The sequence below is a fragment of the Musa acuminata genome, chromosome BXJ2-11, assembly GCF_036884655.1.
Source record: "Musa acuminata AAA Group cultivar baxijiao chromosome BXJ2-11, Cavendish_Baxijiao_AAA, whole genome shotgun sequence".
Lineage (NCBI taxonomy): Eukaryota > Viridiplantae > Streptophyta > Magnoliopsida > Zingiberales > Musaceae > Musa > Musa acuminata.
The window spans coordinates 4,209,580-4,225,588 of record NC_088348.1 but is presented as its reverse complement, the minus strand read 5'-3'; the positions used below and the strand labels follow the sequence as shown (position 1 = coordinate 4,225,588).

Genomic DNA, 16,009 nt, shown 5'->3' with positions numbered 1-16,009 from the left:
TACCACCTCTATGAATCTTGTCGGATACATCATCGCCTCCGCATGCATCCAACAATGTTCTGTAGGGTTCATAAAGATAATGATAACCATCACATCCGCTCCTTCCTCACATGAAGATCGTAAGCAAGCACGACAAGGATAGTGCAAGACGAAGACAACAATAAGTCTAGACCAAGGGCAAATAATCATTTATAGAAAAAAGGAGTGTTTTGTAAAACTTTTTTAAAGCTGGTGCATTCTATGAGAAATTCTCAAAATTAAAATTTTTTAAGAATTATATATATATATATATATATATATATCAATTTTAAGCAAAACTTTTTTATATATTTTTTCGAATGATATCTCCCATTTCAAAATTTTCATTTGCTCCCTTTTTTTTTTTAATACACTAAATGGCTCTCTCATCTTTCAATAAAATAATTCGCGTCCACGCTCTATGGACCAACTCGACAGATTGATCTGCACAGTTGTCTTGTTCGGACCATTTCTCAAGTAAATTATTTTATAACGTGTAGATCAATTCATCATATTGGACCGATGCACAGACTATAAATGGAATTTGATATGCTGAAAGCGTAAGAAGGATATTTAGGATATTAGAGGAAAATAAGAAACCAAATGAAAAAAAAAAAACATATTTTTCAGAATATATATATATATATATCTAAAATTTAGAATATTTTAGCCATCATCAAGTTATGTCCTTTTGTCTATTCATAGTCCTCATGGAGCAAAGAGAGAACGAGGATTCCAGCCTTGCAAGCCAAAAATTAAGATATTTTGGTCAATCCATATCAGGTTTGGGCGTCAAGACCACCACAAGGACATAGTCCCATAGCCGGTCAGAATCAAAGTTGGATTAAGAGTTTTGGACCACCCAGCTAATTCTCTATTCCATCCATCACAACCAAGCATTGAAATAGATTGCAAAAGAAATATATGGAAAATAAACAAAATCAGTGTCGGTAAGAGTTCTTCCCCTTGCTAAAGAGGAGGAGACCTCTTTCAAGAAACATACGGATGAATAAGAAGAAGAAGAAGAAGAAGAAGGAAAGAAATTTATATGGAAAGAAAGCTACTCCCATCTCTCGATCAAATCTTCTGTATTCCTGCATGATGTTCTTACAGTATTGGCAATCTGAGGACGTTTACAGTGAGAAAACCAGAATTCTTGGAGGCCAAAACCTCAGACCGCAAGTTCAGGAGCTTCAGGATCAACCGAAGCTCGGCAGACTGGGCAGTCCAAGTGAGTGGCCAGCCAAACATCTATGCAATCCACATGGAAAACATGCAGACATCTGGGGAGGAACCGCCCCTTCTCCCCCTCCTCGAGATCCATCAGGCACACCGAGCAGTTGAGCTTCTTCTGCGCCGTCGAGTAGGCGAAGACCGGCAGCGCCGAGAGGACATCCCGACCGGCGCCACCGCCGGCTGTCCTGCTGGTGTTGGCTGCGGTGCTAGAGCTCCGCAGCCTGGAGGTGGCGGCGGCGGTACTGGTGGCAGCAGCTGCAGTCCGGTCGCCGGGCGGAGGATCACATGTGGATCTGAGGCAGGAGTACGAGATGGCAAGCAATATGACCGTGCAGAAGATCCACAAGATGATCAAGAAGAGAGCAGGCATTCCTTGGCAGCCACCATTCAGAGCAGACTGGTGGTTTCTGGGAGACCCGGAGATGATGTTTGTTTATAGAGTTGTCGAGTATCTCCAGAAGAGAGAAGACTTGCTGCTTGACCTTGTGAATGTGTTGCTGCGTGTCAATTAACTTGCCAAGCCCACCTGGTATTTAATATCACCCCCCAATTAATCAAACCCTATGCCAATTCACCTTGGTTAATTCCCACCTCATCGGTCGTTGAGTGGTCCTGCGGATGTGATGTGAAGTGGTGCAAGTCCTGGTGTTAGCTACTAATAAAATCCTAATCCTAACTTGTTAATCATATATATATATATATATATATATATATATATATATGTATGGTAGGAGAAGAATCAACAAGTTCGGTGATGACATGAGGGGTCATTAATGAACTTAGAAAGCAACTCCACTAGCGACGAGATGGGGACGAAGAGGAGTCACACGCAGTACAGGAGAATCCAAGATTAAAGCTTGTCCTCAATGTTGCAACATGGAACCTTCCGCCTTCGTGTCGTTGTCTAGAACTCCGTAACGTTGACGCCAAACCATTGACGTGGGAACCGTCCGCCTTTCATCCTCGTGACATATAAAAACTCGAAGATAAGGTTCTCATCGATTTCATTGTTGGCGTGGGCCAGGGCCTTCGTGGTCTCCACACTGCGATCCTATCAGGGATTGACACGTCAGCAATGATAGATATACCCTGCTTCGTGGGTTTCATATCCCTGTGAAGCCGGTCGTGATGAACCTGCCCCCATTAATTATTGGGTTGGTATAGAGGAATCGTCTACCCACAAAACAATTTTCTTTTTGAGGTAGAAGAAAGGGGGAAAGCCCAAAGAAATAATTGCAAGTATCTCATCAAGAAGATCTCACCCTGAAGAAGGTGAACGATGTGGTGGATGCAGCCGAGAGACTCGGCATGGAAGGTCCACAAAAACATGATATTTCGAAGCACCTGCTTTGCCAACCGAGTCAACAGTATGGAGGATCAGGATCAACAGTAGCTCTACAAAGAGGTCAAGAAGCGCATGAACTCAAGTGCCGGTCGTCGATGCACCAAACATGGAAGCAGTGTAAACAACTTGGGAGGCGCCGCACCGTCACGACGTCGTCGAACTCCTTTAGACACACAGCGCAGTCATTCTTCCCTCCCACGTCTGCACGAGATCCTTTCGCGGCTGAGCCCACGAGGCAACGGTGTGGTGGTGGCGGGACTCGGCGCTACATTGACGGCCTCCCGCGGAAAGACCAGGTGGTGATCTTGTTCTTCCGACAGCTCTCCATGGAGTGACAGACCCAAGCAAGGATGCCATATCAGAAGATAGCTGCAAACATTAATGGCCAATATTATGATGGCGACGGTGTTATGGTGATCTCCCATATTGGGCCAAAAGATGGATGTTTGAAGTATTGGAGACGGAAGAGCTCAGACAAGGGGTGGAAGATGTAAGTAGAAGATGACTAGATTCAAAGGACAGTACAACTCGGAATCATTTGAGGTCATCTCTCACCATTCAAAGCATATAGGTGGCGGACACTTTGGTTAACACGTTGATCGATATCTCAGTATCATATGTCGACATCTTAGTATCATATGTCGACACCTTGATCAATATCTTAACATCATATAATTCATATCTCATATCACATTATGACACCTTAGTGTCCTGTGACCAACACATGATTTGCACGAGGATGACAATTATACCACAATAATATGGTCGAGGGAATCAGTAAGACGTTACTATTGATAGAAATGAAATACAATAGATCTTGACTGTTATCAACTATATCCTATATTTAGTATGACATTAACACAATTGAGTTCGAGATAAATGTACAATCCCCCATGATTGACCTCGATCATAGGAATAACGATCCAGAGAGTCTATTATAAAAAGGCTCTCTAGATATGTTCGCTAAACACTCTTGAATACTACTCTCAAGTCTCGTCCGAACTCTTCCAACTCCAGACTAACTTAAACATCGAATGAGACATTTATCAAAGTGACCTCAACATAGTTTTGCAAGGATCGATACTCCCAGAATTAGAAAAACAAGTCATGGTCGAGATTGAACTGAGATGAACATGGAAGAAAGTCTAGATTAACTCCAAATCAATATCCAGCTCGGACAATCAATTTTGAATTGACCTAACATGTACTATCTACATGACTTCAAACAACCAATTATATCCAGAATTGGGCTTTGAAGAGGTAAAGCTTCATTTGTTCTCATTAACGTAATTTACATAAGCACAAACTTGATACTTTCTGAAATATGATTCAGAGAGTGATGCCTTGTGTTCTTTTGTTTTCCTCTATGAGGCACTAATGAAGGATCACTGTACTTATTTCTTCTATTCTCAATGTCTTAACCTACGTAGCACAATCGACTACAGACCATTGAGAGCTGAAGCTGACAGCATGTTGTAGATCTCATTTAAGTAGTCAAAAGAATCATTGACAATTAACGTCGTTTGGAACAGTTGTAGCTTCCAAATGCTAGACTGCACAGTTTGGAAGTGTAGGACATGCTCTTGCAATTCAATCTCTCATATCACAAGAATCAAGTGTCTCATGAAGTAATAAACGACCAAAAAATACTAAACAATATGGTGAAAATAGTAATGGTTTCGATAGACATGTTAGAGTTCCATATTCATGTTTTCTTTACACTAAAGCGCACTTGCCTAGTAGTACTTGTATGCATCTGTTCTAACACAAAGTGCATTAGCAAGTAATTGAGTTCTAGTGCTACTCCTTTACCCCGAAATGAGACCTTCGTCGTCGCAATCCCAATTGATTTTTTGGAAATTATATAAAAATTATCATATTCCTCGATCAAATCTGGTCTGATTATGAATTGACATCTCTAAGCTAAACTAAAAGGTAGAATCGGACGAGTAGGAAAGTTTCGGTACGTATGAAGGTATTTGAGGGCGTCCACGAAACAATCGTATGAGGTGGTGGTGATCGACGATTTGTTCATGCGACAACAAGACCTTACAACGCCATGGCCCGGCAAACCGGGCAGCTCGTGTGCGACCTCAACCATACGTCGATGCAGTCCACATGGAAAAGATGTAGACACCTGGCCAGGTGACGCACCTCGTCTCCGTCCCGAAGCTCCGTTATGCACGCAGCGCACTGTTTCTTCTCGCGGGTGGCGGCCGCCGAGTAGATGTGAGCGGGTATCAGTACTGAGAGCAGCTCCGGGTCGAGGCCATAGGGAGAAGGGGCGGCGGTGGTCACAGATCCGGAGATGTTATCGTTCGTGGTGGTTCCGCGATTCCGCCAACGAGCCCACCACTCCTTCAAGGAACTCAGGACGCAGGGGATGCAGAAAGCAGATAGCGCCATCACTGCAATGAGGGACAGTATGAGGACGACGCCGAAGTCTTTAGCCATAGACTTCCTCAGTTCCTCTTGCTCAGGGGAAGAGGAATCCTGCAGCTTGCTTTGATGACTCCTCATAGTTGCCGCTGACATTGTTTTATTATGGAAGATGGTCGATTAGCTTAATAAATTATATGCAGATGCCAGCAAATTCTCGTTTGCAAGGAATGCATCCCAACACAGAAGTCAGCGAGTCCTTTTTCGTTGGGCTACATAAAAATGTCAAGTTTTGAATGTTTCTGCTCTCTCTCTCTCTCTCTCTCTCTCTCTCTCTCTCTCTCTCATGCATTATGATCTAAGTAGATTATTCATGCTACAGTACTAAGTTAATTATGTTCGCTAGAAGGAGAATGTTTGAAGCTTCCTTGTCATCCTTATCGTCTTTTGAGTTGGTGATGGAGAATATTAGAGTCAATGTTCTGTTTCTTATGGTGCTACCTCGGTGAACGTTTTAACCTACATGAAAGAACGCACAAGATTCCTACACGCTCTTATTTCGAAGTATGGAGGTTTTCCATTATATATATATATATATATATATATATATATATATATATATATATATATATATATATATATACACCATTCTTGGAAGGTTTGATCAAGACAATAATCACCGTTCGATGTTCTGACTTTGGGATGCACCAACTCCATTTCTTTCTCGCAGTCATACTATGTCAAGTGATAACATTTAAAAAGGTACCCCAGTCGTGTATTAGTTCATTCTATGACTCAGCACTACTGACGAATAAATTAGATCCGTTGCTATGTACCAGCATAGGATGAATCTGAATCCTTCTCCATTAGACAATAACTACACTGCTTATTTGGATTCATTCTGCCAAAGGCCTTATCAAATGATAAAGGTGATTTGTACGATCAAGTTGTATCTCTCTAGTTTTCTTTTGACTCTTTGTTCATTGTAACCCAGTACAGTAAACTTGGAAGTATAACACAATGAGCTGATCAAATATATCAGTTCACAACATTTAAGAATTGCAAGATCAAAGTGTCAGGAGTTTAATTCTGAATCAGCTGTGTCAAGAATTTCATCAACCATAAGCATGTATTGGTGTGTGTTCTTCTATGCGCACGAATGTAGAGGAAGATGTTTTGGAGATGTCTTACAGTATTCAACCAAAGAAATGAAACAATTAGTGGAAAACAGCCATGGGTTAATGCATGTATCAGCAAACACAAGTAGAACAATATGCACGTATACGGAGACTGATTCATGCGAAACAAAAGCTGATGCATGCAGCAACGACGACGAGGTTTCATTTATCATGCAGGATCTGTATATATCAGATAGAATAGATACGGCGTATACAACATCTTAAGCTTCAAGACCAATCTCAAAACCTTGTTCGAGATCTTCTGCTTCTTCTAACATCAATTCACTTTGAATAGAGGCGAAGCGTCGATCATACTGTGTCGTCCGAGTCGGGAGCTGTAGTTTCGATGGCCGAGCGGCAGATGGGGCAGGTGGAGTGCGACTGCAACCACGTATCGATGCAGTCGGCATGGAACCTATGGTTGCATCTTGGAAGGAGCCGCCCTCTCTCCGCTTGTTTGAACTCCGCTAAGCACACACTGCACTCCAGCTTCTCGTCGCCATCCATCGAGAACACAAAGATCGGTAGCGACGCAAGCGTAGCGGGATTAGGTCGGGCGTTTCGAGCTGAGCTGACTCCAGGGGGAGGGCCAACCGTGGAGGTTTCATTCAAGCGCAGAGACTTCCAGCTGCAAATGATCCGGCACATGTAATGGCACAAGAGAAGGATGAGGACGACGCAGAGGATGGCGAGAAGAGGGTACAAGACGTGGCCGCGGCCACGGTTGAGCCAGCTGGGAGAGTCTGCAGCAGTCGTAGGGGGAGCGCTACTCAGGCTTGCTCCGCTGAAGCTTGACATCTTCCTCTGCAACAGGAGGACGGTGTAGTTGACGTGGTGGAGGAGGAGAAGGAGGAGGAAGAAGAATAGATGCAGATGCCGATCTTGACGAGGCAAGCCAAACTGTCTGACCTCAGGCCATACATGGCCCACTCGTGGATTCTGGCTCTTCTCTTCTATCTAGGGTTGTGCGCAGCTGAAGCGCATCACATGGGGGTGCCACAATCCATTTCTTTTTTCTTGGACGACATGGATACATATGTTTTCTTTTCTTATTTTAGTATAGATTCGGAGCATCTATTTTGTCGTGTATAAGAGCAAGAGACCACAGTAGGTTTTTATGGTCAACTGACTGGCAGCTGACGTGTCATTGAACAGTGAGGACGCTGCCCTACGGATGGGAAGTGGCGACCATCAGATACGCCATTCATGTATCGATACGTCGTCAAACGCGAGATTGGTAGTAGAGCAAGTCGTCGACGTGGGCTTGTTCGAAAATGTGAGTCGAACTCTCCGCTTGACATCATCACGACTTCAGCCATTGACATTACGTAAGGATTAAACTATGTCATGTTGGGGCAATCCGGGTTGGGGATTGATTGACTGGGCCGCAGTGGAAACTTGCTGCAGAGCTTTGAGGCCTCGAAGAGACAACCGAGACGAAGAGAAGAGACACCAATCTAAGATTTTTATTTGTCGCCAGCATCATCTCTGGATCTGGTTACAAGATTATAGATCACATACGTATAAAAATCATACATAGATCTAATATTATCGGTAGGGCAGGCAAGGATCATCGCTTTAGGTGTTGGATAGTTTTAGTAATTTACTCAGATTAGTATATATATATCAATATATGAAACACTAATACATATCGATGTTTAGAGAAACAAGTAAGGAGTGATGGATGAAGAATAAAAAGAGAAAGAAAAAGGAGACGCATAGGAAGAGGAGAAAGAAGCCTAAGAAGGAAAATGATAAACGTAGAAGAGAAAAGAAGAAGAGGAAGTGGTAGAGAAATAGGAATAAACAGAGGGTGTATGAGGGAAATGTTGGGAAGAAACCTCCCTCTTTGTGTATCAAAATAAGTTCCTCATCAAAATATCAACTTGATATCAAAATGCTAATATCAATCAACATATCATAGACAATAGAGTAATAAATCAATCACACAGTGAGACCAAATTTTTTAACGTAGAAAATCGAATGTAGAAAAACTACGGGACCGTAGTTCACCTCAAACTTCCACTATCAATAATAATGATAACAGGTTTACAGTATGTCTTCTATAGAATAACTAGAGGATCAGAATAACATCAAGATCATAGATCTTGGCTCAAGGATAGCATATCTTCATCACGTAGAATGGATCTCCTTAAAAGAAAGTCTCTCTTTCTCTCTCCTCTTTTCTTGATCGCACCGTTAGGATTGTAGAGTTTGCTGTAAGTATTCTGCTCTCTCTTTCTCTCTCCTCTTTTCTTGATCGCACGCTGCACGCTATTACTCTAATCTCACCCTAATTTCGTTCTCTCTAATCTTCAATTAGTTGATTTGGGCTTATGGCCCAAATTGTCCAAGCCCACGTATGAACCGGACCCAACAAGAAAAAAGGAAGAGGAGGATGAAATGAGCCCATAGTGTAAGCAAAAATATATATATATATACTACGATTGTAATCAAGTAAGTCGAAAACAAAAGTTAAGTAACTCTTGAACACGATAATCAATAAGAAATATTGGATATTACGAAACAACATATCATAACCTACGTGCACCATCGTAAATCTAAACTAAACTCTTATTCTCGTCTCTTTCTATTTTTTTCTATTTTTAGGATCACAATAATTGATGGAGTAGGGATTTATTGGAAGGTTAGAGAAGAAACATATGATCTTATTATCTTTAAAAATTCTTGCCTATATATATGCAAGAGCAGAAAGTCGAAGAAAGATAGAAAGTTTATCACATCAAAATCATCTCCTAAAACATCTCAACATAGGTGGATTTCTTTTGTATTGATGGATAAGCTTAATTAGAACCTGAGTATATCTTAACCAATTAATTGGGATCGTAAAATCTAATAAAACTTTTAGTAGTTAAATCTATAATCATTTCAACAAATAAGGTTAACCCTTAGTATAAATTTTACATGCTCAAGCTATTTATAATAATTTAATTTTAAAAATAAAAATACTAGAAGTATAAGAATAAAATGAAAGAAAACAACTATAAAAAAATAATACAATATTAATGCTTTGATATTTTCAATAAATGTTGAGCTATTTCACCTTTAGATGAAATATTGATATATCTAATATTCACGTAAGATTTTACCATCATAAATGATTAATATATCCTTATAAAATAGTGTTGGTATCTTTACGTATATAACTCTAAACTACAAGGATATTCAAAATAATATTATCTATTGTGCTATTATCGACAATAAGCTATCGATGACAACCTATCAACCAAAGCCAAGCAACACCTTTCTAATGCTCGAACACGACGACTTTGTCTCTTATAAATCCCATGAGTGTAAGATTTTCATCGCTCGCAAGTAGGCAAAAGACATGAAGAGGAAGACGTGCATATTCCAAATATATGAAAGATGTAGGATCACATGGTGCAAGCGTAAATAGAAATAATAATTCAATATAATCAAAATAGATCTAATGCATAAATATATCTAATATACAGATTTATTTTCTTAGCCATCACTCATATTTCAATGATATGGCACTATACCAATTATAAGAAATAAAAATTATTATATAAAATGTTTATGTCAGAATTGAAATCAAGTAGCATAGGCCAAAGATAAAAGTTACGTACCTTTTAAACATGAAAATCAACAAGATAATGTACCATGATTTACATGTACCATGAATCTGTATAAGAAAAAAGTCAAACTCTCTTTTATCCTACGGTCATATTTTTATGACCATGATAATTGATCAAGGAGAGACCTATCAAATGGTGAGAGAAGAAATCCATGATTTTATGATCCCTAGAAATTCTTACCTATATATAAACGAAAGTAAAGAGTCTAAAAAAAATAATTATAAGAGTCTCTTCAATCAAGATCATTTTTGATCTGACTTATCAAATAGGTCACACTTTTCTTTATAGTGTTTTGGATTTTGAGTTATCAAGTTCTACCGGACATAAAATATGCATTATTATAGAGATCACAACCGGATCAAACATCCCCAATCAAGTCTTGAGTCACTGGACAATGAATCGGTGGATCAACCGATCAAACCATAGGTTATTTTATAATTTTTAAAAATTAATATAATCATAATGTATGTTAAAAATATTATATGAATAATGGTATAAAAATAATTTTTATAATGTAGTAAAACAAAATAATAGTGGTGGAGTAAATACGTGGAAAAAATAGATGTTATTAAAAAATTAACAATAGTGAAACAAAATAACCTCTTTCATGCTTGTAAGGGGGAAATTGTAAATGTAATTAGAAAAAAAAATTTAAACAATCCTTTCATGATTCAAATGGCCTAATTCGTTTCTTTTTTATTTTTCTAATTCGAATTTTTGGTGCAACTTAGATTGTCCAAAGCAAGCGTGAGGTTTAGCTTCGGAAGTAGCTATCGTTTATTTATCATCTATTGTATTATTAAGATTTAATGATCAAAGATGGACGACGATAATTAGAAAGTTGCAAAAGAAAGTGAAGATGTATGATCAAGTGTTCATTTATGTTCTGAACATCCAACCTAATTCTCCTTTATTTGTTTATTCTTCTTCGTTGCTACTCATTCAAGTGATACATCTCAGTTGATGGTTAAAACATGGATCTCATCATGCTACGACATGGTAGACGCTATCATAACGACAACAGGGACATGACATCTAATACCCCAACACATCTGAGATTGCAGAGATAATGACATACGGTGGGACAAAAGGCTCAAAGCCATCCCACGTTCCCCCCCTCCTCCCTCCTCTTGCCCTCATCACAAACAGTAATGAGAGATCTATCTCAGCGACCCACGCAACTAAGTAGCGATAAATTTTACCTTCAGTTAGAGAGAGAAGCAATGTTGCATGTAAACATAGGTCTGCTAAGCTAAGGTTATTGTAAGTTGGTAGGTCACGAGAAAGGGACTCTCTCTTAGGGCCCTCTCAAGTGGACGCACCAATCTTGTTCTCATGCACAAACGCATGCGACAATGAATGCATGCAGACCAAGGGAATTAAAAGGTGTGCGTGGAGGTGCCACTACCCTTATTATTATGCCAGGCATGGCACGCAATGTTGCCTCCCCTCCCCTCCCCTCCCCTCCCCTCTCTTCCACGCCTTGAAACTTCTATCTATCTATTTATGTCCAAAATAAATATTAAGAACAGTCTTCCATTTTTTAAGATTGTTGGGTATGATCCATTGTCTACAGTGGTCAATGTACCACCGCTCAGGGAGTCAAACCGGGCCCATGAGATGGCCGGGCCCCACAGAGAGCACCGATGGTAATTTTTCGTTCACTGGCCATGTCTTTGCTATCAACCTCTCAAGTGAGGTACGGTTCCACCCACACATGGCGTTTCCCGATTCTCCTACAAGCGGGACGAACCCTGCAACGGGTCCGACAACGGTGGCTTTTAGGTAAATAACGTCGATCGTAAGGGCGTTCATGCGACCTTCCTGCCTTAAATGAGACACAGGGGTTTCGGAAGCCCTTCGCCCTGCGCCTCTTCGTCTCCCTTGGGAGGAAGCAAGATGAACAAGTCTCCAGTTTTTCCGATGACGCCGGAGGCCAACCACTACAGCGACTACGGCTTCGATCCCCAGATGGACTACTTCCAGGTATGAACGCGCTGCTGCCTCCTTCCTCTGCTTTCGTTGCATTGACTCTTTCTTCGCCGGCGTGTTTTTGATGGGTGTGTGTTTTGCCTGCCCTGAGGAGAAGGTGCTGGAGGAGGCACGGCGGCACTCGAAGCGCAGTGACCCGCGCCCGCTCGACTCCCTCCACTGCAAGCTCCAGAAGCCCATCTCCAAAGACGACGCCAAGTCCAAGAAGCGCCGCCGCGGTTGGTGGAAGTCCGCCTTCCTCTTCTGGAGGCGTCCCAAGGTCAGCTCCGAAGCCGACGAGCAGCGCCGCTCGCAGCAGCGGCCCCACAACGCCCACCGGTCGGCGGTCTCGGGACCCATATACGCGACGGAGAGCTGCGGCGGGGGGCGCCGCACCAGCCGCCCGAGCTCCGGCCCGCTTACGGCGGCGGAGGTCGGCGCTGACGCGGCGGGGCTTGCCTACCTCAGCCTCAGGGACCTCAGCTTCGTCGACGGCCGCCGCGCCTCGACCCACGCCGCGGTCCCACCGGCGATGCCCATCTACCTCGTCACCTGAATGGGTCCGCAGCAGCCGTGCGCCTCCTCCTCCTTTTTGCTTTTGCCCTGTCAGGCTCTCCTTCTGTGGGCCTCCTGGTGGTAGACCTCGTAACAAAGATTGCATTTTCCATACCCAATCGGAAAGGCGAAGGCTCGCAAAAAGGCTAGCTTTTTATCTTAATGTTGCTTCTCCTCGGAATCGATGGTAGCTTTTCCCTTTCCATGGTCTTTCTTCTCAACCTCGCGTTTAATCTCTTTGATGTGAGAAGAACTGGGACCATCAATGAGTGCGGTGAGACCGACGTTATTCTCACCTCGAGTGAGCGCAACCACCGCCGTGATCGCAACGTTGTTCGGTCATTAATCGCCCTTCTAACTAACTAAGCTCGTGTTTGGTTCGGCGCGATGCGAAGGCGTTGCAATTTGGCAGTTTCTGAGTGTTTTTTTGTTTTTAGCATAATGCCATTATATTATTTTTATATGTTTTATTGCACATGAGCTAAGCAAAAAAGAGAGGTATATATATATATATATATGTATTATTCGACAAAAACAGGGGTAGCATTATTCGAGTAATTCGTTCTGCAAGTGCAAGTGCGGTAATGATGTGTGTCCGTCTTTCCAGTATCACGTCACAAGAGAAGTCGGACATGGCATGGCATGGCAGGCTTTTGGACTTGAATAATAGAAATGTATATGATGGACGACGAAGTGTAAGTAAGAGATTGGAGTCGTCATGGGCGCGTGACAAGAGGCGGTCGTGCGCTAAACAAAAGTCGCATCGTCTTGTGTTTGGGTTATGATCTGTAATCAATGATCGTGTTATATTTAACAGCGACAAGCTTACGAGATTGATTACCTGTCTCTCTGGGAAAGCAATCCCACTAACAAGTCCTTGCAAGCCAAGAAATCTCATCAGCTTTAAGTTTTCTCTTTGCTCGGAAATGCATCTTATTATTACACGAATTTTATAAAGGGCAAATACTACCCAAAAAAAACTCTTTACTTTTATTTTTCATCCCGTCAACCATTGCCATATACTGTCTCTGCGTAGTTGTAAGGCTTATCACAATTGTCCCTCAATTGTCCCCTCATTTGCAGTTACTGTGAACTTGTCGATATAATCTTTTTCTCGAGGGAGTCAAAAATTACGATTAATTAGTAGGATGAGAAGGCTAATGAAGCGATGACAATAAGTTATCTATAAGCTATGTAAAGCATAAATAAAATAAGAAGACACTAAACGTATACCAGCATTACATCGAACGTTACATATACAAACATTATATCCAACATCTTATTTATAGTTTTATCTACGATAAAACGATTATAACTTACGGAATTTATTTTTATAAAATATATTATTAAAAATTATTTTTTAATAGGAAAATAATGGATTTTTTTTGCGGAATTTATTTTTATAAAAATATATTATTAAAAATTAATGGAACGAGTACATTCATGTCACCTTCGTGCCGGCCACGTAGATGACCGTCAACTTCTACCGACAGGCGCAGTCAGCCAAAGCTCGTTGACCGAAACGAGGGTTCTCTCGTCAAAGGAAATAAATGAGCCTGGCTTGGTCGGTGCCAACAACAGGACCCAAAACAGCAGAAGGAAGAGACGTTTACAACGCTGAAAGGTATACAGAGATCCATCAAAATCTCTCGTACAGATATGAGACTTCATTTTTCCGACGTCTGAAACCTCTGACGACGCTTCCTCACACTGATGTAATAAGGACACTGCACCAAGTTTTGACCGCCATGGATCGGTAGCTCGGATGAGACGAGAATAAGTCGTCATGGATGCTGTAGGTTATACCTTGATCTGGGCGAAAATGGAGCCAATCTGCTGTAGATATACCTTGAACACCATCACATTTAGTGATCCAAGACGGTGTTCGAGATTAGTGAGACCGAAACCTTAAATCCAACGGTTGGATGATGCATCCAACAGTTGTAAGAGGAGAGAAGGATGTATCGGAGTCTTTTTTTTGTTTTGGTAAGACTCTCCGAATTAACCTCTTAAACTTTTTGCTAACTTAATTAATCGATCCAGAATAGCTCATTATTAGAATTAAACACCAACAAATTCATACATCATAATCGACGACCCTTATCTAGCCAAAATTATGAGCAATTATTTGTAATAGAAATTATTTCATTTCGACGATGGGTATATCCGTACGATTTTATCATTTCGAAATATACGAATTCCAAAAAATACTTTTAAGGGTAAGAGAGACCTGGTAGACTTGAGCCCTTGATCTTCATACTTCTCAACCAATGTGGGATTAAATGACTTATGAACCAATGACTCGTAAGTCCGTAAAGTCTTTCTTACCTTCAGAGGCGTCTTTTGGAGCTCACATGCTTCGAAAGGATAAAATCGTGCGAGTACGACCATTGCTCAAAGTAGATAATTTTTTGTGAGTCTACGAGCCGCACCAATGGTCGACTGACCAAATTATCCTTTATTAGATTGACACTAGAAAGAGGGCTCAATGCATGTACCTTAACTGAACAAACTCACTCCCGAGCTTACGAGAGGGAGCACTTGGCTCCTCGATTATAAGCTGAGGGAGTACTGATAATATTAGTTAGTCTCACGTTGGTTGAGGAGCATGAGAACCAAGAACTCATAAGTCTGTCAGGTCTCCCTTACCCTCAAAGTTGTTTTTTTTTTAGCTCATATATTTTGAAAGGATAAAACCATGCGAGTACGTCTATCGTCCAAAACGGACAATTTCTCGTGAGCCTACGGGCTATACTAATGACCGACTGATGAAATGATCCCTTATAAATATTAAAACTAAAAATCAGACATATGAATACGACCATCAACCAACATATGCCAAAATAATCAAATAATCCAAGAGATATAAAAGAGATCGAGAGACCGTTGACCTCATTCTGGTCAACCTTTAAAATGTAAGACCTTTCTATAAAATTTTGGCAGCACATGATCCCACTAGTTAGCTTGGGGTTTTTAATTGGGTTATTTATATTAGATTTTATTATCGCATCATTCCCTTAACCGAACCATTTCATTCGTATCGCCATAGGTCATAAGCTTTTGATACCCTTTGCTTCATCTATTTGTACTCTTGGATCAAAGTAGATCATTTTGGAGTAAAAGCGAGATATTATAAATCATAAGTTTATTTCCCCACCAAAATTTGGCATTTTAGCACAACAGATAACCAATTAATGACATGTCCTACAAATTTAAGCAGTCCCACTCTTAATCTCATCTCTGATTAACAATGATCCCAGCCTCACTAAATATAAAAGGAAAAAATCCTCACAACAATTGGATGCATCATACACCTTTCTTTAATATTTATCCTCATATATATATATATATATATATATATAATTTAAATTTTTTTTTTAATTTTCACCTAGCACCTTTTTTTTTTTTTTTTTTTCTTAAAGATGACATTGCCCTCGTCATCTCGTCAGCCATCTCGTCAGTCATCATCGATGGCCCCCTTCACCCAAAGTAATATTAGGCTTGTCTCAATCATCACCTTCATCCCACTACTTCTACTTATTATCGTCCATCGTTATTATCGAGAGATCTTATCATTCTCATATGGCCTCCCTCCACTTCTTTCTTATCGTTAATCTTAGTAAAGAATAGATGTGATCGAAGATCATGAGAGTAAAGATATGCGAGTAAGGGGAGAGGGAGAGCTCACCCTTGCTCGTTGATCCCTT

The 16,009-nt window shown here is 40.9% G+C and overlaps 3 protein-coding genes and 1 long non-coding RNA gene across 4 annotated transcripts; 1 reads left to right on the top strand and 3 right to left on the bottom strand.

The window, feature by feature from the left end:
• Positions 1–1,091: 1,091 nt before the first annotated feature.
• On the bottom strand, positions 1,092–3,180 carry LOC135627246 (uncharacterized). Its single transcript, XR_010492563.1, has 2 exons — positions 2,742–3,180; positions 1,092–2,649 (listed from the first exon to the last, which is right to left on the bottom strand). It is a non-coding gene; the product is annotated as an uncharacterized LOC135627246 (long non-coding RNA).
• A 1,468-nt stretch (positions 3,181–4,648) lies between these two features.
• Positions 4,649–5,119, bottom strand: LOC135626307 (RING-H2 finger protein ATL39-like). Its single transcript, XM_065131524.1, has one exon. It carries the CDS (start codon positions 5,117–5,119, stop codon positions 4,649–4,651), a length of 471 nt encoding a protein of 156 aa, XP_064987596.1.
• A 1,346-nt stretch (positions 5,120–6,465) lies between these two features.
• Positions 6,466–6,954, bottom strand: LOC108951717 (RING-H2 finger protein ATL64-like). Its single transcript, XM_065131523.1, has one exon. It carries the CDS (start codon positions 6,952–6,954, stop codon positions 6,466–6,468), a length of 489 nt encoding a protein of 162 aa, XP_064987595.1.
• A 4,651-nt stretch (positions 6,955–11,605) lies between these two features.
• LOC135626369 (uncharacterized) lies at positions 11,606–12,507 on the top strand. The gene is made up of 2 exons (XM_065131603.1): positions 11,606–11,762; positions 11,866–12,507. The coding sequence occupies exons 1-2, from the start codon at positions 11,610–11,612 to the stop codon at positions 12,301–12,303; spliced, it is 591 nt and encodes a 196-aa protein (XP_064987675.1). The 5' UTR covers positions 11,606–11,609; the 3' UTR covers positions 12,304–12,507.
• The last annotated feature ends 3,502 nt before the right edge of the window (positions 12,508–16,009 follow it).